The sequence below is a fragment of the Myxine glutinosa genome, chromosome 2 (assembly GCF_964187855.1).
Source record: "Myxine glutinosa chromosome 2, kmMyxGlut1.1, whole genome shotgun sequence".
NCBI classification, from domain to species: Eukaryota; Metazoa; Chordata; class Myxini; order Myxiniformes; family Myxinidae; genus Myxine; species Myxine glutinosa.
This window is the reverse complement of record NC_136262.1, coordinates 86,460,610-86,480,792: the sequence shown is the minus strand read 5'-3', so window position 1 is coordinate 86,480,792 and position 20,183 is coordinate 86,460,610. Positions and strand designations below refer to the sequence as shown.

Below are 20,183 nucleotides of genomic sequence, written 5' to 3'. Positions count from 1 at the left end.
AGAGCTGTTAGACACATCAGTGGTTTTGAGTTTTAGAACACGCACTGATTACTGTGCAGCCGGGAATGACACTTTTGTGATCAGTAAGCCTGCACATGTCCAGGCTGTGAAACTACAGCTATATATTACGCACGCACATATGGCGAAACTTTGGGGCACGTCTTCTTCACCCCGTATTCTTCATACACCACATTTCCTATCCTTCCTTTACACCTACACTTCCTTACCCTACTGTTCTGTCCACTATAATCTACAATATTGACTTCTCTCACTCTTTTCGATTTCGATTTTTAAAAATCAACTTATTAGCGCCTCATGCTTACTTAAACCTTACTTCACGGATGTCGGGATTCCTCCAAATTTCTTCATTTAGTGTTATAAAGAGCATTAGCGACTGTTTAAAAAGCTAAGCATACGTGTTTGTGTTGTATAATATTTTTACTTCCTGTAGAAGCCGTTGCTCCCACAGAAACGCCATTATAACTACTCGTGAGGTACCCGTGCTCCTCACGGATGGGAGGCCAGAAGCAAACAGACAATGCAGAAACGGCGAATGCTAAAGCATGAAACCAATAAATTCCACATTAGTGTAGCACCTTCAGTCGCACGTCAGACATGGACAGCAAGTTCGTGAAGGACTTCCATGAAAAACGTACCCATTCGCAAACAAAAATGTACGTTTGTTCCATACACAGTTTTATGTTGCCTGGTGTTGGCCTGGTGTTGTTGGTGTTGGCTTAGCGGTTTAGGGTGCCGGCTTGGGATCCTACGATCCTGGGTTCGAATCCCGGTCGATCGCTGAATTAACGCCAGGGGGGTTGACTCAGCCTGTCATCCTTCAGAGGTCGGCAAATTGAGTACCAGCTTGCTGGGATGAATGATCACCGTGTGTACCCCGATTTAGAATAGGCACACTGTATCCCTGCGCATCGCAAGAGCGTGACCAAGGGTTGGCGTCAGGAAGGGCATCCGGCCATAAAAACATTGCCTCAAACAGGGAACCATGAATTGTCATGGGGCCCGCAAGGCTAACCCCTGCTCTAGCAGGGAAAAATGGCCTTAAAACGATCATTCATTCATATTCATTCCAGTCAATGGTGAATCTGCAAATGGCGATCCGCGAATTTCACGTTTAGAAAGTAGAAACCGTCACGGCATTTCGTCATTCACTTGAACTTGATATCTCTTTTTTCATTCCAAACAGCATAACTCCAATCGCAAATTAAATAGCATTAATATAAGAAATAAAGTTTTACCAACATTCGTGACATAAACAAATATTTAAATCCTGATGTGAAGTTCCATACGGTTGGGTGAACACAATTACGAATTCAAAACCGTAATTGTATTAACTCAATTCCAATCATCAATTTATATTTTAACAAAATACTGTTTTAAATGACGGTTGTATTGGGATATTATCAAACCAACTCATTGCCGTAATCTGTCCGCTTCTGCATTCGCGGCAGGTTCATAATTCTCATCAAAATCTAAACAGTATTTGTAGAATTTCAATAAAAGCCACATCACGGTTTATATCAGTAAATATTTTTCCATCGTGTTTGGAAAAACTGGAAAATTGGAAAAACAAAATAGCCTATTTTACTCCAGGGGGTCCCAGGATTACCCACCCAAAATATCGTTGCGATCGGTTCAGCCGTTTTTGCGGTACCTGGGAATGGACCGACAGACGGACATTTGGTGAATTAAAGTAACTAGGGCATGCCCGTACTATATATATATCTAAAATTATATCCCCCCCCTCTATTTACATGAAATGGTTTGGTCCAAAGCGAACGGCTTGCGAGTGGTGACAATCCCCCCCCCTCTATTTACATGAAATGGTTTGGTCCAAAGCGAACGGCTTCCGGAGTTTGGTAAAGAAATCGCCATCGCGTGCACAAACGCGCAGGAAAGCGAATGAATCGCAAATTCGTTTTTATTAGTTTTAAAACATAGTTTAACGCCAACATAGTTTGCAAACGTGAAATAAATGAATACGCTCTCAAATGTGCCATCCGAGGCAGAGTGTGTCCGCCACGTTCGGCACACGCGATAGTTCGCTGCTCTCTGATTGGTTGAATCGTTTTTTGGACATAGCTCGGTAAGTAATTGTCCGATTAATATGAAACCTTGAAAAGGCACATCCTCGGGTCCCCAGCAATATACCTGGCAAGTTAAAAGTATATCGGACCCGTGGTTGTCGAGAAACAGCGGTCACAGACAAACGTACAAACGTACAGAGATTACTGGAATTATAGATAGATGTAGCGGCTACCGCTGGGTTTTCACAATCGCCTTGCACCTATCAAGGACGCGGAGCGATCACCATGCCGGGCTCGTCCAGGACGCCCGGGCAGGCCCGCGCTCAACTTGCCAGGCCTCGGTCGGAACGCCCGGGCATGCCCCCTCTCGCCGGGAACGACGTTTCGACCACGTCAACGTGGATCTGGTGGGCCCCCTCCCCCCGTCACGGGGGTTCACACACCTGCTCACCATGGTGGACAGGACCACCAGGTGGCCGGAGGCCGTTCCCCTCGTCTCCACCACCACCGCCGACGTGGCGCAGGCTTTCATCGCCACCTGGGTCGCCCGCTTCGGCGCACCGGCGGACATCTCGTCAGACCGCGGACCACAGTTCACCTCCGAGCTGTGGGGCGCGGTCGCCCGCAACCTGGGGGTCAAGCTCCACCGTACTACGGCCTACCACCCCCAAGCAAACGGGTTGTGCGAGCGATTCCACTGCTCCATGAAGGCCGCGCTCATGGCCGGCCTTCAAGACGGCGGTTGGGCCGACCGGCTGCCGTGGGTCCTTTTGGGCCTCCGCACGGCCCCCAAGGAGGACCTCCAGGCATCCACCGCCGAGCTTGTCTATGGCCAGGCGCTACGCGTCCCGGGCGAATTCGTGCCCGACGCTACCAGTCCCTGGTCCGCAGCTCACCAGCGCTCGGACCTCCAGGAGGCCGCCCGACGGTTTGCCCCCGTGCCAACATCCCACCACGGTGACCCCCAGTCCTACGTCCCCCCAGCACTTCGCACAGCGGAGTATGTTTTTGTGCGTCACGACGCACATCGGGGGCCACTCCGGCCGCCGTACGACGGGCCCTTCCGGGTGCTGCGACGGGACGACAAGTCGTTCGTCATCGACATCGGCGGCAGGTCGGACCGGATTGCGGTGGACCGCCTCAAGCCGGCGCACGTGGACGTCGACCACCCACCACGGGTGGCCCTTCCGCCGCGGCGAGGCCGCCCCCCGTCCACGGTGCCCCCCAATCGACCGCCCACCACCACACCGGAACCCCTCCCACGACCCGCCAGGGGTCGCTTCGGCCGGGTCATCAGGACCCCCCTCAAATTGACCCTGCCGGTGCAAGTCGATTCTGGGGGGACGTGTGTAGCGGCTACCGCTGAGTTTTCACAATCGCCTTGCACCTATCAAGGACGCGGAGCGATCACCATGCCGGGCTCGTCCAGGATGCCCGGGCAGGCTCGCCCTCAACTTGCCAGGCCGCAGCCAGGACGCTGGGCCACGCCCCCTCTCGCCTTTCCTGGGCAAACGCTCCGGGATAATATGTATATATATTGCTGCCCGATAAACGGGCTTTTCAGAGTGCCTGAGTGTTTGGTTTGATTAAAGCAACTCGGATGAATTCCAGCTTTTTGTCGCGTCCATTCTTCCGATCGACGTGGGAGCCCCAGCTCCTTCATTGGTGACCTACCGACATGGACACGGCAGTCGCCCTTAAACTGCCTACCTTCTGGGAGGCTCACGCGGCGGTTTGGTTCGCACAGGCGGATTCCCTGTTCGCCCTGCGAGGCATCACGGCCGACGACACCCGCTTCCACCATGTGGTAACAGCGCTCGGTTCGGCCACCGCGGCCCGCGCCCTGAGCCTCCTCGAGAGCCCGCCAGCCGCTGACAAATACGGCGCGATTAAGAAGCTTCTCCTCGACGCTTTCGCCCTCCGATCGGCGGAACACGCACGGCGCCTGCTCGACCTGCCCGAGCTCGGCGACACGCGCCCTTCCGAGCGAATGGACTACATGCTTTCACTGCTCGGCGAGCACTCTCCGGCATTCCTGTTCCGGGAGCTGTTCCTCCGTCAGCTGCCTAACCCGGTACGCCTCACCCTGGCAAGCACGACGATCACAGATCCCCGGGCCCTTGCCAGAGCAGCCGACAAGATCTCCGCCGCAGGACAGCGAATCGCAGCGGCGACATGGGACCCACCGCCGTCCGACGCAACACCCATGGCGCCCGAGCACCCGGCACGGTCGACGACCGAACTGCCGACGCAATTGGCAGCCACTACACCGAGCCGACCACCTCCAGCACGACGACCGGGGCCTCCACCTGACCAAGCGTGGTGTTACTATCATGCCAGGTTCGGACAGAAGGCCCGGACATGCCGACCCCCGTGCACCTTCGGCAGGCCGGGAAACGGCCGGGCCGGCGTTCATTACCAGCCATGAGCGCCGGCCACACGGGCAACTTACTGTTCATCACGGATAAAGCGTCCGGACGGCGCTTCCTGTGCGACACCGGCGCCCAACTGAGCGTCATACCCGCCTCTGACCAGGACAGGCAATCCGCGGTTTGCGGCCCCTCCTTGGTTGCGACCAACGGATCGACCATCCGCACCTTCGGCCCGTGCAACGTCACCCTCTGCTTCGGCGGCCAACGCTTTGCTTGGACGTTTGTAACCGCAAACGTGCCCATGGCTCTGCTAGGCGCCGACTTCCTCTGCGCACACGGACTGCTGGTGGACGTCCAACGGCGTCATTTAATCAACGCCGAAACCTTCAGCTCCCTGGTATGCACATTGAGCAGCTCCGCGCCGACCGAGCTGGCATGCGCCGTCCCGGCGGCGAACGAGTTTGCTCACCTGCTCACGGAGTTCCCTGCCCTCACGCGGCCGACGTTTTCGGCCGTCGCAGTACGGCATGGGATCGAGCACCACATACCAATCACGGGCCCGCCGGTCTATGCCAGGGCCCGCCGCCTCGACCCAGCCAAGCTCGCCGTGGCGAAGGCCGAATTCGACGCGTTGGAGCACCTCGGCATCGTGCGGCGCTCCGATAGCGCGTGGGCCTCGCCACTGCACATCGTGCCAAAGCCGGGGGGGTGGATGGCGCCCGTGTGGCGACTACCGCCGTCTCAATGACGCTACCACCCCCGACAGGTACCCGATCCCGCATATCCAAGACTTCTCCGCCCGTCTGGCGGGACGGGTCATTTTTTCGAAAATTGATCTCATACGGGGATATCACCAGGTACCTGTCAGGGCGGCCGACGTCCCTAAAACGGCAGTCATCACGCCGTTCGGCTTATTCGAATTCTTGCGGATGCCGTTTGGTCTCAAGAACGCGGCTCAGGCGTTCCAGCGCTTGATGGACGGCGTGCTGCGTGACCTGCCGTTCCTTTTCGTTTACCTGGACGACATCCTCGTCGCCAGCACGTCCCGGGCCGAGCACCTCCTCCACCTCCGAACACTGTTCGGGCGCCTCAGCGAGCACGGCCTCATCGTCAACCCGGCCAAATGCCACTTCGGCACGACGGCCGTTGATTTTTTGGGCCACCACATCACCAAGAACGGGGCCGTGCCGCTGCCAACCAAGGTCGAGGCCATCACCACGTTCCCACGTCCCCGCACCATAAAGGCCCTGCAGGAATTCCTGGGAATGGTGAATTTTTATCACCGCTTCGTGCCCCGCGCTGCTCAACTCATGCGGCCCCTCTACGAAGCCCTCCGGGGCAAGCCGGCCAAGCACGACATCGCCTGGTCCGCAGCAATGGATGCGGCCTTCCAAAGCTCAAAGCGGGCCCTCGCCGACGCAACACTGCTCGCTCACCCGGTGCTCAACGCTCCCATCGCCCTCACCACGGATGCCTCCGACTACGCGGTGGGCGCCGTACATGAGCAATGGGTGAACGGGGTTTGGCAGCCACTCGCTTTTTTCAGCCGGCAGCTCCGGCCGAACGAGCTCAAATACAGCACGTTTGACCGGGAGCTCCTCGGTCTACACCTGGCCGCCCGCCATTTCCGCCACCTCCTGGAGGGCCGACCTTTCACGGCGTTCGTCGACCACAAGCCGTTGGTTTACGCCATGGCCAAGGTCACGGAGCCGTGGTCGGCCCGCCAACAGCGGCACCTCTCCGCCGTGTCGGAGTTTACCACGGACATCCGGCACGTCGCCGGCAAAAACAACGCCGTGGCCGACTGTCTTTCCCGGGCCAGCGCGAACGCGGTCCACCTGGGCGTGGACTTTGCGCTTATGGCGGCGGACCAAACCACCGACACCACGGTGCAAGCCCTCCGGGCGGCGGACACGGGCCTCCGCCTGGCCGACATCCCCTTCGCGGACACTGTCCTGCTCTGCGACGTCTCCCAAGGCCAGCCTCGCCCCATCGTGCCCGTCACCTGGCAGCGCCGCATCTTCGCCTCCCTCCACGGCCTTTCCCACCCGGGCCGGAAAGCTTCCCAGAAGCTGGTGTCGGCGCGATTGGTCTGGCACGGCCTTCGTCGGGACGTCCGTGATTGGACCAGCACCTGCACGGCCTGCCAACGGGCCAAGGTCCACCGACACACCCAGGCCCCGCTGGCACCTTTCACCGTGCCCGAACGACGTTTCGACCACGTCAACGTGGATCTGGTGGGCCCCCTCCCCCCGTCACGGGGGTTCACACACCTGCTCACCATGGTGGACAGGACCACCAGGTGGCCGGAGGCCGTTCCCCTCGTCTCCACCACCACCGCCGACGTGGCGCAGGCTTTCATCGCCACCTGGGTCGCCCGCTTCGGCGCACCGGCGGACATCTCGTCAGACCGCGGACCACAGTTCACCTCCGAGCTGTGGGGCGCGGTCGCCCGCAACCTGGGGGTCAAGCTCCACCGTACTACGGCCTACCACCCCCAAGCAAACGGGTTGTGCGAGCGATTCCACCGCTCCATGAAGGCCGTGCTCATGGCCGGCCTTCAAGACGGCGGTTGGGCCGACCGGCTGCCGTGGGTCCTTTTGGGCCTCCGCACGGCCCCCAAGGAGGACCTCCAGGCATCCACCGCCGAGCTTGTCTATGGCCAGGCGCTACGCGTCCCGGGCGAATTCGTGCCCGACGCTACCAGTCCCTGGTCCGCAGCTCACCAGCGCTCGGACCTCCAGGAGGCCGCCCGACAGTTTGCCCCCGTGCCAACATCCCACCACGGTGACCCCCAGTTCTACGTCCCCCCAGCACTTCGCACAGCGGAGTATGTTTTTGTGCGTCACGACGCACATCGGGGGCCACTCCGGCCGCCGTACGACGGGCCCTTCCGGGTGCTGCGACGGGACGACAAGTCGTTCGTCATCGACATCGGCGGCAGGTCGGACCGGATTGCGGTGGACCGCCTCAAGCCGGCGCACGTGGACGTCGACCACCCACCACGGGTGGCCCTTCCGCCGCGGCGAGGCCGCCCCCCGTCCACGGTGCCCCCCAATCGACCGCCCACCACCACACCGGACCCCCTCCCACGACCCACCAGGGGTCGCTTCGGCCGGGTCATCAGGACCCCCCTCAAATTGACCCTGCCGGTGCAAGTCGATTCTGGGGGGACGTGTGTAGCGGCTACCGCTGGGTTTTCACAATCGCCTTGCACCTATCAAGGACGCGGAGCGATCACCATGCCGGGCTCGTTCAGGACGCCCGGGCAGGCCCGCGCTCAACTTGCCAGGCCTCGGTCGGGACGCCCGGGCATGCCCGGGCAGGCTCGCCCTCAACTTGCCAGGCCGCAGCCAGGACGCTGGGCCACGCCCCCTCTCGCCTTTCCTGGGCAAACGCTCCGGGATAATATGTATATATATTGCTGCCCGATAAACGGGCTTTTCAGAGTGCCTGAGTGTTTGGTTTGATTTGATTAAAGCAACTCGGATGAATTCCAGCTTTTTGTCGCGTCCATTCTTCCGATCGACGTGGGAGCCCCAGCTCCTTCAGTAAGAAGATAAGCTATTTATACACGTTATCACTGCAGAAAAAACGCCTTGGTGGAAGTGGGCCATTATTAGTATTAATATTGTTTTGTAATAACATTAACAATATGCGATTATCATTAATTTTGTTATTAAAAGCATCTTTGGAAAAACACCACGCTAAATCTTCTTTGGAAATATGCCACGATAAAGCAAATTTAACATTTATATACACCTCAACGTGCACGGCCTCCTGCTCCTACAGCGTGCACATAATAAACAGTCAGCCCCAAATAGTACAGGATGGCTATGCTAAGTGACTGTTTTTACTTGACACTTCAAATTTGAGTTTAAGTTAAACAGATGGTGGACTTTTGCATTTTAGTGTTTACTTGTGTTTTATGAAAAAATGATCAACCCTAGACTCATAATTTCACTTTAAAGAGAACAATAATATGTATACTAATAATAACTGGAAATTACTCTTGAAAATATTATTTCGCCAAAAATGAGGTAACGTAAAGCTCCGTGATGTGAAGGGAGCATCCACGTATCACAAGGTACAAACTGATTCAACTATACACCTCACCATTTATGGTAAATTTTAATCATAGGAATTGAAAAAAATAAATAAAACCTTTATTGGCAAGGTTGTGACCCATCTGACTCAACACATCTCCCAGTCGCGTTTTTAACAAAGCCGAGTGTACGAATTGCCAAATTGACATTAAAAAAGGTTTTTTCTTGACTCAGTAAAAGCCACCTGTGCCAGGCTCACGCAGATGCAATGAGCCTTCGAGACCTTGCCTGTGGGGTTCCAGACTCTGCTTGGCTAGCATATAATACGCACTCTAACAGTGCATCAACGCTCCCACGCACACCATCTGGCTGCAAACAATTGTCTGCTATCATAAGATGAAAGACAGCAATAATAGTTTACTGTCCACTTCACACCACTAAAAATTTGGCGAAGACACTGGCAGAAAGTCCAGATGGGGTCCATAAGAGCAAGTTGCATCCAATGTTACTGCAACAGTCAATCAAATGTGAGGATGCATTTGGACACCAAAGGACAATAACTGGTGTGCTGAAGTCAGCATTCTAATATTTTGTCCTGAGCCTGCTTGACTTGGGTAAAATGAGAAAGAATGCGGTTAAAATGTGTGAAATGTGCATGGCCCTGAAAGGCTGCAGCACGCATTGAGTGGTCACTCTGTAAGCCGATACAACCAATATGTAATGGCAGTGATGTGTAACACTTGGACCCACCTGGTATTGCTGGAAAGGTGGCCAGTGGAACGAGTTGGGGTCTCACTATCTGGCGAGCGTGTTTCGTCCTGCGATCGTGAGTGGCTGCTTTGTCTCGACTGTGCCTCATCAGACTGCTCCGAAGCAAGAGACTGGATCTCGGAGATGTCTGCATCAGCCAAAATGCACAGGAGTAAGTCCTCATGCAAGGTGGTATTCAATATCTCACTGCAAATAACTGCATGGGGAGTGGTATGAATTCACATTAAGTTATGGTGTCTGAATTACATACTACTTGCATTAAATATTTTATTTGCAATGCAATTCTTCTGCTAAACAGAGGCCGCTAGGTGATTACAATATGGACTATATGACTATGCAGCCAGAGATAAGCATTTGCAGGGGATGGATTAAACCATAAAAAGGTGAAGAAAACGGATGGTAAACTGCTCCTGATTGAGGACAAGTGATGCGTTATGTTGCACCATCCTCACGATATACAAAACGTAGATGCAAAGTTGCACCGTCCCCACGATATACAAAAAGCAGATGTAAAAAAAAACACACAAAAAAAAAACCCAATAAAAACTCCATAAAAAGTCCCTTGTGTGCTGCTGGCTTATTATTTGTTTATCCTCTTCATGCCCGAAGGGAGGAGTGGTGTTGGGCTAGCGGCTAGGGTGCCGGCTTAGGATCCTAGGATCCTGGGTTTGAATCCCGGTCAATCGCTGAATTAACGCCAGGGGGGTTGACTCAGCCTGTCATCCTTCCGAGGTCGGCTAATTGAGTACCAGTTCACTGGTAATTCCCTGCTTGTCGTAAAAGGCGGCAAAAAGGGTTGGCGTCAGGAAGGGCATCCGGCCGTAAAACATTGCTTCAAAAAGGGGACCGAAAAACAACAACTACCACGGTCCCCGAAAAAGGCCAACCCCCGCTATGCGGGGAAAAATGGCCTCTAAAAGGTGGTTTATTTTTATCCTCTTCATGCCACAGGTGTATAAGCCTGCCAAGGCACTTTCATTGGCGAGGGGTTACAATGCCAGAGAGGTAGGCACCCTGACAAAGGATATTTGACTGGGTGAGTGTACAGGATTTTGTCATTTGTTCAGGCTGCCGGCGATAGCTGACTTAATCTTCGTGAAAGACACAATGCGATCATTAACACCCACTAACGAATGCTGCCAAATGAGACTCTAAGTTTATTACATCCAACTGAGGGATGGCACACACATTGATAAATCAGCCTAACTGCAAACTACCAGGATGGCAGTTTATAGTTGGGCCAGGAATCACACCAAGGCAAGGCAGCTCAAAGACGAAAGTACATCGTCATCATCATTATCCTCGTCACAAGTGACGATGGGTGATCCCACACAATCTGGCTCATTGGCGCTATCATCTGGCACTGGACCGGCCACGCATGGTGTGCTCTGCTAACATCCCAACATTCATCAGGCAGTGGCACCTCTTGTTGCGGCCCACTGTCGAGTCATACCAGCCATCTTCCAACCCAAAGAGCTTTAGATCTTGCTTAACACAGTTCTTCCAACATTGCTTGGGATGACCCCTCTTATGGCTGACAATGCTGAGCTCACGAAACAGGATTTGCTTGGGCAGGCGAAGGTCATGTATGTAGCAGGTGCTGTAAGTCCAAATCAGAAAAATCGTCTGCAACATGTTTCTTTTTGTAGGATATACTGTATAGCGGGTATAAGCAATCACTTGGTAAAGGTTGCTAGCCTGTACCAAGTGAACAAGCAGGCTGCCCAACTTCTGTGTTTGCGTCCTGGGTACTGGTACACCATGGGTGGAATCAATAGGAAACGCCATGCGAACCAATAACTCAGCAGTCATAATAATGAGTCAGAGGGCTGACCTATGTACAACACTGACCCAGGCAGGCTGGCCGTTGGGATGTTCTGTTTTCATCCACTCCTAGGTGGCATGCCCCCCACACTGAAAACTTCCAAGGGGTATAAAGCGAAGGCTGAGATAGCAATAGTTGAAGTAGGCCCCTTTTGCTCCTTTCAGAAAGGTTGGTGTTGGCTTAACGGTTGAGGTGGCTGGCTTAAGATATTAGGGTCTTGAGTTCAAGCCACTGTCGTGTGGTTAAATAACACCAGGTGGATTGACTCAGCCTGTCATCCTTCCGAGGTCAGGGAAATGAGTACCAGCTTACTGGACACAGGGGGCACTCCTAGCTATACAGGGGGCACAGTCATGCTCCGAGCAATGATGCAGCCAGCAGCCAGCAGCCAGCAGCCACAGCCTACATACGAAATGATGATGAATCCCACCAGCCTTAATCTTATACTCAACACATTCTAAATAGATACATATGGTTGGAATTTATTCAACATATTGAATATGTTTCAATTGAGGTTTGTTAAAATAATAAGTGCCCCGAAATTTTCCTTCAACATCCCGATACTCAAAATTAAATATGTTAAAACCTTGTGTTAATATAAAAACTAAATACTTCCAATGGAAGTCAATATTTGCTCAGAGCTGAAGGTGTTTGCAATTAATAAATGGCCTCAATTTGGCCCAGATATGGCATCACTTATCTAAATGACTGACTGTCATATACACTATATACTATATAGTCACGTGAAAAAGTAAGTGCACCCCATTAAATGTTTTTAAAAAATCTTTTTAACATATGTGGACATATCAATATTTGATCTTCATTTGAACAGTATCTATAGATAAAGGTGATCTAATTGAACAAAAAACAATGAAGAATTGACTTTGCAATAATTTATTCACCAAAAAATTAACAGAGATGCCATTTCCTTCTGTGGAAAAAGTAAGTACACCCTTGGCTCTAATAGGTGGTATTGCCCCCTTTGGCAGAAACAACCTCAAGTAGGCGTTTCTTATAACTGTCTACCAGTCTCTGACATCGACTGGAAGAAATTTTTCCCAACTCCTCCATGCAGAATTCTTTCCGCTGTGCGATGTTTGAGGGGTTTCTTGCATGCACAGCTCGTTTCAAATCCCCCCACAACATCTCGATGGGATTTAGATCCGGGCTTTGACTTGGCCATTCCAGAACCCTCCATTTCTTTATTTTCAGCCATTCCTTGGTGGATTTACTGGTATGTTTAGAGTCATTGTCATGTAGCAAGGTCCACCTTCGGTTGAGCTTCAACTTTCCGATAGATGGCCTCACATTATCCTCAAGCACCCTCTGGTACAATGAAGAATTCATAGTGGATTCTATGATAGTGAGCTACCCAGGCCCTGATGCAGCAAAGCTGCCCCAAACCATATTTCCACCACCATGCTTTACATTTGGTATCAGGTTCTAGTGGTCAAATGCTGTCTTTGCTTTTCGCCAAACATGTCTTCTGGTACTGTGGCCAAATAGCTCTACCTTTGACTCATCTCTCCAGAGCACATTGTTCCAGAAGTGCTGGTCTTTGCCTCGGTGTTCATTGGCAAACTTTAGTCTTGCCCTGATGTTCTTTCTGGACAGCAAAGGTTTCCTCCTGGCACACCTCCCATGTAGATCAAATTTGTGCAGCCTCTTTCTAATGGTAGACTCGTGCACTTTGACATCAACAGTGGCAAGAGCTACCTTTAGGTCCCGTGATGACATTCTGGGGTTCTTAGAGATAGTGGGGGGGCCAATGTAGCAGATTGAAATGCCCGGTGAAATTGCTTGTTAATTTTTGGACACTGGTTGGGCTGTCTTTAGGGATGATATAAGTTCTAGAAAAAATATGTCTCCAATTGTTTCAAGTTCTTTATGGCGGCCATTTTGGATTTTCAAAATGGCGGATGTCGAAAACGTAAAATTCCATTATCTTGGCTTCTAAATGACCTAGAGTTTCGATTCTGGTGTCCAGTTGTACATTTTTGGGGATAGAGAATTGAATGAAACCTTCTTTAATAACCTACAAGGGATAAAAATAGGTTTTTATGGCACAGCCGAACCAGTGTCCAAAATCTAACTTAATGCACATCTATCTTAATTGTTATTTGTTATTTGTATGTTCCAGATTCGTGACCCTGAGCTATGATGGAGCCAAAAAGCAAGAAAACCAAGAAAGAAACTGATTTCACACTTTGCATTCAGTGCCAGGATCCCCAAGGTGCACTAGTGACTGAGCCAGCACTGGGCTCATATGCAAAGTTTCTCCAGTTCATCCAGGAGAGGGCACGATATGGTGATGCCGACTTCAAACAGATCAGCGAACGATTAAGCTGTTTCACTGCCACTGACTTGAGGAACAATAAAGCAAAGTGGCACCGGGCATGTTATGGATCTACATGCAACACTGCTCACCTGGAGCGTGCTAGAGTTCGCCACCAGAAAGCCTGCGAACATGGCGACACCCAGCATCTTCATAAGAGGTGTGGACGTCCTTCTTCTGCACCTGCCGCTGCAAGTACCTCAGGTTCTACGCAAGACGAGACTCTTCGCTTCACACGTTCATCATCAACTCCATTCAACAGAGACCTTTGTTTCTTCTGTCAAGAGGTCACTAAGGAAAGTGTACATGTTGTATGCACGTTCAACGCAGGTAAACAGCTGAAGAAAGCTGTTGAAGAAGGCAGCAACCACAAGTGGAAAGTTCAGCTGAGTGCTGCCATCAGTGCACATGATGCTCATGCGATCGACGTCAAGTATCATCTCCCATGCTGGGTGCAGAATGTCCAACGTGCTCCCAAGAGTGGGACATCAAGTGATGACAAAGAACACATACTGCAAGAAACTAATGTTATCAAAATAGCCGCAGACATTGAGTTTGTCAGCCTTGTTCGCTCTCTACTCCAAGCTGGTGAAATTCTCAACATGTCTGACCTGAAGTCGGTTTACTCCAGGATTCTTGACAATAATGGTGTGCACAATGTCCCATCACCTACTACCCAAGGCATGAAGGAGAAAATCAACTCTCACATTGATGACGTTCACTTCATGAAACCAAAACGTCGAAACGAGTCAGACTGTGTATTCTCCACTGCCGTGCGTGATGCAGCTGTCGAAGATGCAATGACGAAGACAAATGAAAAAAACATCGAACAACTGTTTGAGAGTGCCTCTGTTCTCCGCAGTGCCATTGCTTGTCAGAACAAGCACCCATGGCAATTTGAAGGAGAAATGAACACTGATGATGCTGAAAAGCATGTACCCAAAGTACTCTATGCTTTCCTCCGCTGGCTACTGGAAGGACCAGCCACGAGCATTGAGCCAGAGACTATGCGCTCAGCCACTATTCATCGAGATGTTATAACCATCAGTCAGAACATCATGTACGGCTACAAGTCAAAACGCCAAGTCACGTACAAGCCCAAAGAGCCAGATGCACCATTCCGCCATCGCTTAGAATGGCCACAGCAGCTTGCCGTTGCCATTGTAGTCCATCAGTCCACCAGAAACAAGAAGCTTCTGGATTTCCTGCATGGGTTCGGTCTGTCTGTTGATTATAGTCGGATCTTGCGGTTGGAGACACAGCTGGCCAACTCAGTCATAGAGTCTACGACAGAACAGGGTGTATACTTTCCAAGAACCATGCGCATAGGGACGTTTGTCTTCTTTGCAGTGGACAACAGTGACTTCAATGAAGACACACCTGATGGGAAGCGGACACTCCATGCTACAGCCTGGGCACTCTACCAACGACGGGAACATGCACCCTCCACAGATGAACATAGAACACTGACACTACATGACCGAAAGGCCAGACACCGCTCACTCAAGGTTCTGACTGCTCCAGACTTTGTTCCTTGCCAAGCACCAAACAAACAATCTGCCACAGGTACCACGTATAGCTTCAAGACACGGTCAAACCCAGATGTCACCAAGCCGTACTCTGCGACGGACACAGTGTGGCTACTTTCACGCACAATCATGCGAACAGCTGAAGCTGAGGACGTACAAGACGACATCATCCCACCAGATGACCAGCTGCAAGCTGCAGAACCCCAGCATGCTGACCCTGTTGGGTCACTCGTCCACGATCCAAAACAACCACCTGGCAGTAGGATCAAGCATCACGATATCCCAACTTGGACAGCCTACAACTCACTGCTCTCCTCTTCGAAGCCTCTGACAGAGGTCAACGCCCTGCCATTGGTAGCAGCACCAGCCCATGAATGGCAAACACTGATAACAGTCTTGAAACAGACACAGCAAATCAACTGCATGGTCATGGGTCCCGATAGGAAGACAGTGATCACCTTAGACATGGCCCTGTATGAGCGAGCCAAACAGCTGGAGATGACCAGAGATGACTGCAAAGGCAAGTGGGTACTGCGACTAGGGGAGATGCACACTGTGATGGCTGCACTGAGGGCTGCTGGGAATGCCATAGAGGACCATCCTAGAAGATCTACCCAAGAAGTCAACTGGCACTGGTCAGCAGCCAGACGACGACAATCCTGAACATACTCCACCCCCTCCCAAGAAGGTGACTGTCATAGACGGCATGGCATTAGTGCAAGCAATGGGTAAGCCACAATGGGTCAAAACATGTGCCCAGTGGGCTGGCCATTTCAATGTAACACTGGACTGCAAGACCAACGGGTATGATGAAGTCCACCTCGTGTTTGACCGATATGATCTGCCAAATTCACTGAAAGAGGCCACACGGGAGAGGCGCCAAGGTGGCAAGCCGCCCACTGCTTACCACGTTCAAGACAGCACCCCGATTGGGAAACTGACAGCAAAACAGTTCCTGTCGCACACCAACACCAAAGATGAGCTAACTGTCTATCTGGCAAAGAAAGCTCTGTGTCACTTTGAGGGGACTACCAAGGTCTTCATCGTCACTTCAAGGCAGGATGTCTTCTCCAACTGCATGGATGTACAGCATCTCCGTAGCTCCCAGGAGGAGGCTGATACGAGGATCTTTCTTCACAGTCTAGATGCCGTCCGAAGAGGTGCAACACAGCTGTACATTCAGTCACCTGATACTGATGTATTCATCCTAGCACTCCACCGGTACCATGAACTATGCAAAGACACATACTTCATCACGGGTGTGGGGAACAAGAAGAGGCAAATCTCACTGGAACCAATAGTACATGAACTTGGTGTCAGGAAGGCTGCAGCCCTACCAGGATTCCATGCATTCACGGGAGCAGACCAGACTGGTCGGTTTGCCGGCAAGGGAAAGCTCACATGTTGGCAAGCCCTCAATAGGTGCTCTGTTGAGGTGGTATCTGCGTTTCATGACCTTGGGGCCTCTGAGGAGCTGAGAGCTGACACAGAAAGTGACATTGAGGCATTTGTATGCCAGCTGTATGAGCCTCGTACTACAGTTGTGGATGTGGGCAAGCTGAGGTGGAGACTGTTTACCAAGAAACAGCTAGAGGCACAGAAGCTGCCACCAACACGGGGAGCTTTACATGAAGCCATTGCTCGTGCACATTTCCAGGCCATGGTGTGGCATCAGGCTGATGTACCGGACCCCCAGCTTTCACAACCAACACAACATGGATGGAGAGCAGAAGGAGATCAGCTGGTGCCCATCACAACCAAGGACCCTCCAGCCCCAGCTGCCATCACACATCTAATCAAATGTAACTGCAAGAAGACCCAATGCATGTCTCACTGCTCATGCAGGTCTCAGCATCTCAACTGTTCTGAGATGTGTATGTGTGGGGCAGATGAAGAGGTGTGTGGTAACACGGGTCAGGAGCGCCCCATGGGAATCGATAACACTGATGATGAGGAGGATGGAGATCCTTCAATGTAACAATGAACACTGCCAACTAAAAATATTGCACAAAGACATTATAAGTGTACATTTGAACACTAAAGTCCAGCCTTTATGTGATTTAGAAGTGAAAATGATGGAAAAAAATATATATATGTGTTGGCATAAGTGCGTGAAAATCCAAGATGGCTGCCATAAGAACCCTTTTGATCATATGTAGGTGTATAAATGTGTGTTTATTGGATTAAGTATCCGCAAATATGTACATTTGGACACCAAAATTAACACTCTAGGTCATTTAGAAGCCAAGATAATGACAATTTCGGTTTTCAACAAACGCCATTTTGATAATCCAAAATGGCCGCTATAAAGAACTTGAAAAAAATGGAGACATATTTTTTCTACAACTTCTATCATCCCTAAAGACAACCCAACCAGTGTCCACAAATTAACATTTGAATTCAACGGGAAAACATTGGCCCCCCCACTAAGACTTATTTCAGCATCTTGTGGTCTGCTCTCGGGCTGAACTTGCTGGGGCGGCCTGGCCTGAACAAGTTGGCAGTTGTTTGGAATCTTCTCCACTTGGAGATGATCTTCCGGACAGTCGAATGATTGATTTCAAATTGTTTGGAGATCTTTTTAAATCCATTCCCAGACTCGAAGGCATCTATAACCTTCTTTCTGAAGGCCTCAGACAGCTCTTTTGATCTCGACATGGTGACGCCGCACACTTCAACAACAAAGAGCACACCAAACTAAATGTCTGAGGTTTAAATAAGACACGTTCCTCCAAGATACTCTCTAACGATGTTCTAATCATTTTCACCTGAGCTGGTGCACCTGATTCTAATTTTAGGTATTTTAAGTAGTGATAAATGTAGGGGTGTACTTACTTTTTCCACATGCAAAATTTGCATTTATGTTTATTTAAATTATACAATGGACTACAAAATGTAAATGTTTCATGATATTTGTTATATTATATCACCTTTATCTATCAGTATTGTTGAAATGAAGATCAAATAGCTGTATGTTGAAATATGTTGAAAAAGTCAAAACTTTACATGGGGTGTACTTACTTTTTCACATGACTGTAGGACTCGATTATTGGAATCTCCCATAATGACAAAACACAAAAGCTGTTGCTTTCACATCGCAGACAAATCTGCTCCCTCTCCGCTTTTTTATCGGCTCTTCCTCAGTCTATCTCCCTCTGCTTTCGCAGTCCTTTGACCCTCCCAGCTTCTCCAGGATGCACTTTATTCCAGTAGCTCCCTCCTGGATGAATTCCACACATTCATGTAAAAGTGCATTTATTTGACTTGATGTCTTTCACCTCAATCTCTTGATGTCCTCAACATCTTCTTCTGTATGCTCAAATAACAAAAACAGTTAGAAACAAAACAAAATGGAATTTGATGATTTTATGCAGACTTGACCAATGACCTTTTGATCTCGGAAAAAAACCAAAAACAATCGACTCCTACCTTTTGATTAGTGAACCAATTCAGCGACCCGATATGCAAATTCTTTAAATTTTAGGAATATTGGGTGAAAATGTGATTTTACGCAACCTTGACCTTTTGATCTAAAAAAAACCAAACGGCTTGTAGCTTTTGATTGGTGAACCAATTCAGTGACCCAATATGCAAATTCTTAAAATTTCAGCTCAATCGGATAAAAATTGACGATTACATGTGACACTGACCTTTGACCTTTTGACCAAATTATTAGTTTACCTTCTCCACATTATCATAATAAAGCTTTGTTAAACATATGATGACAAAACTGAAATGGTAAATTGAAATTTCAGGTTAATTGGATGAAAATTGATGATTTTATGTAACGCTGATCTTTGACCTTTTGAAAAAAGTATTAATTTTCCTTCTCCGTATTATCATAAAGCATTGGTGAAAATTTGATGACAATAGCTAAAATGGCAAAAAGGTTATGGCCCGGACAGACACACACACATAGAGACAGACAGACAGACAGACAGAGAGAGAGACAGACACAGAAGTGATTACAAAACCCGTCTCCTTCTGCGCAGGGGAAGGGCTAATAACCTCTCCTTTGGTGAGGGTAATAAAAGGTAACCAGAGAAATAAAATGCCCATCAGAACACAGGGGGAGTATAATTGGCTGATGGTATGGTGATCACCTGGAATACAGAGACAGAGATGTGTTATTGAGAAGAACAAGAAGATGATGAAGAAATTTGAATGAAGAGTACTCCTACTCCTATTCCACAGACTATTTGAACAATAGTCAAGAACTGGGTATCATGGGCCCCTTAAGTACCCTAATTCCAACAGATTATATGGATATACAGAACAGTACAAATCGATTGTGCTTGCATTATGCAAGCAAATACTGGGGTGGATCATCTGGGCAGAATACATGAATCCTCTGTGCAGAAATAAAATAAACAGTGCAAGCTCCATCCCTCTCAAGGCTGAAGAAGTGAGGTCATAGACTGGTAAAATCCAAGCTTTGCCTCTCTCCCGGCATGAGCAGCGAGTCTCCCCATGCCGACTTTTGTATCTGGTTAATTTCATTTACCGAGTTTTGTGACTTTGTTTTCGAGAATTGTGGCTGCGAGCTACCTCAGCATAGTGAAACTTTTCATTCAGTTTTCTAGCCCAACTTGAAAGTACTAAACATTTGTACCAGTGAGTGAGAAAGTGTTTAGACATTTACAGTGCCTTCAGAAAGTATTCACACCCCTTGACTTTTCACATTTTGTTGTGTTGCAGCCTGAACTTAAAATGGATTAAATTGGGATTTTTGTCACTGATCTATGCATAATACACCAAAATATCAAAGTGGAATTTCTTTTTTGATTACTTTTACAAAATAATTAAAAATGAAAAGCTGAAATGTATTGAGTCAATAAGTATTCAAGCCCTTTGCTATGACACCAAATTCAGGTCAGGTGTATCCAATTTCCTTTGATCATCCTTGAGATGCCTCAACAACTTGATTGGAGTCTAACTGTGGCCAATTCAATTGATTGGACATGATTTAGAAAGAAACACACCTTTCTATACAAGGTCGCACAGTTGAAAGTGCATGTCCGAGCAGAAACTCCACCATGAAGTCCAAGGAACTGTCTGTCGAACTCTAGATTTAGGAACTGTCTGTCAAAAGATAGAATTGTGAGGAGGCATAGATCTGGGGGAGGGTATAAAACAATTTCTAGAGTGTTGAAAGTTCCCAAGAGCACAGTGAGCTACATCATTAGGAAATGGAAAGAATATGAAACTACCCAGAATCTTCCCCAAGCTGACCGTCCGACCAAACTGAGCAACTGCGCCA

The 20,183-nt window shown here is 49.7% G+C and overlaps 1 protein-coding gene across 13 annotated transcripts in view; it reads right to left on the bottom strand.

Annotated features, from left to right (window-relative positions):
* The window catches only part of LOC137422340 (tight junction protein ZO-1), a 633,827-nt gene that overhangs the window by 296,415 nt on the left and 317,229 nt on the right, over window positions 1–20,183 (bottom strand). For 11 of the 13 annotated variants that reach the window (XM_078771176.1, XM_078771169.1, XM_078771173.1 and 8 more), the window contains one exon: window positions 9,214–9,430. In XM_078771176.1, the coding sequence (XP_078627302.1) occupies window positions 9,214–9,430 (217 nt within the window). The remainder of the gene's footprint in view (window positions 1–9,213; window positions 9,431–20,183) is intronic. The other 2 variants (XM_078771178.1, XM_078771179.1) reach the window with 1 other exon arrangement.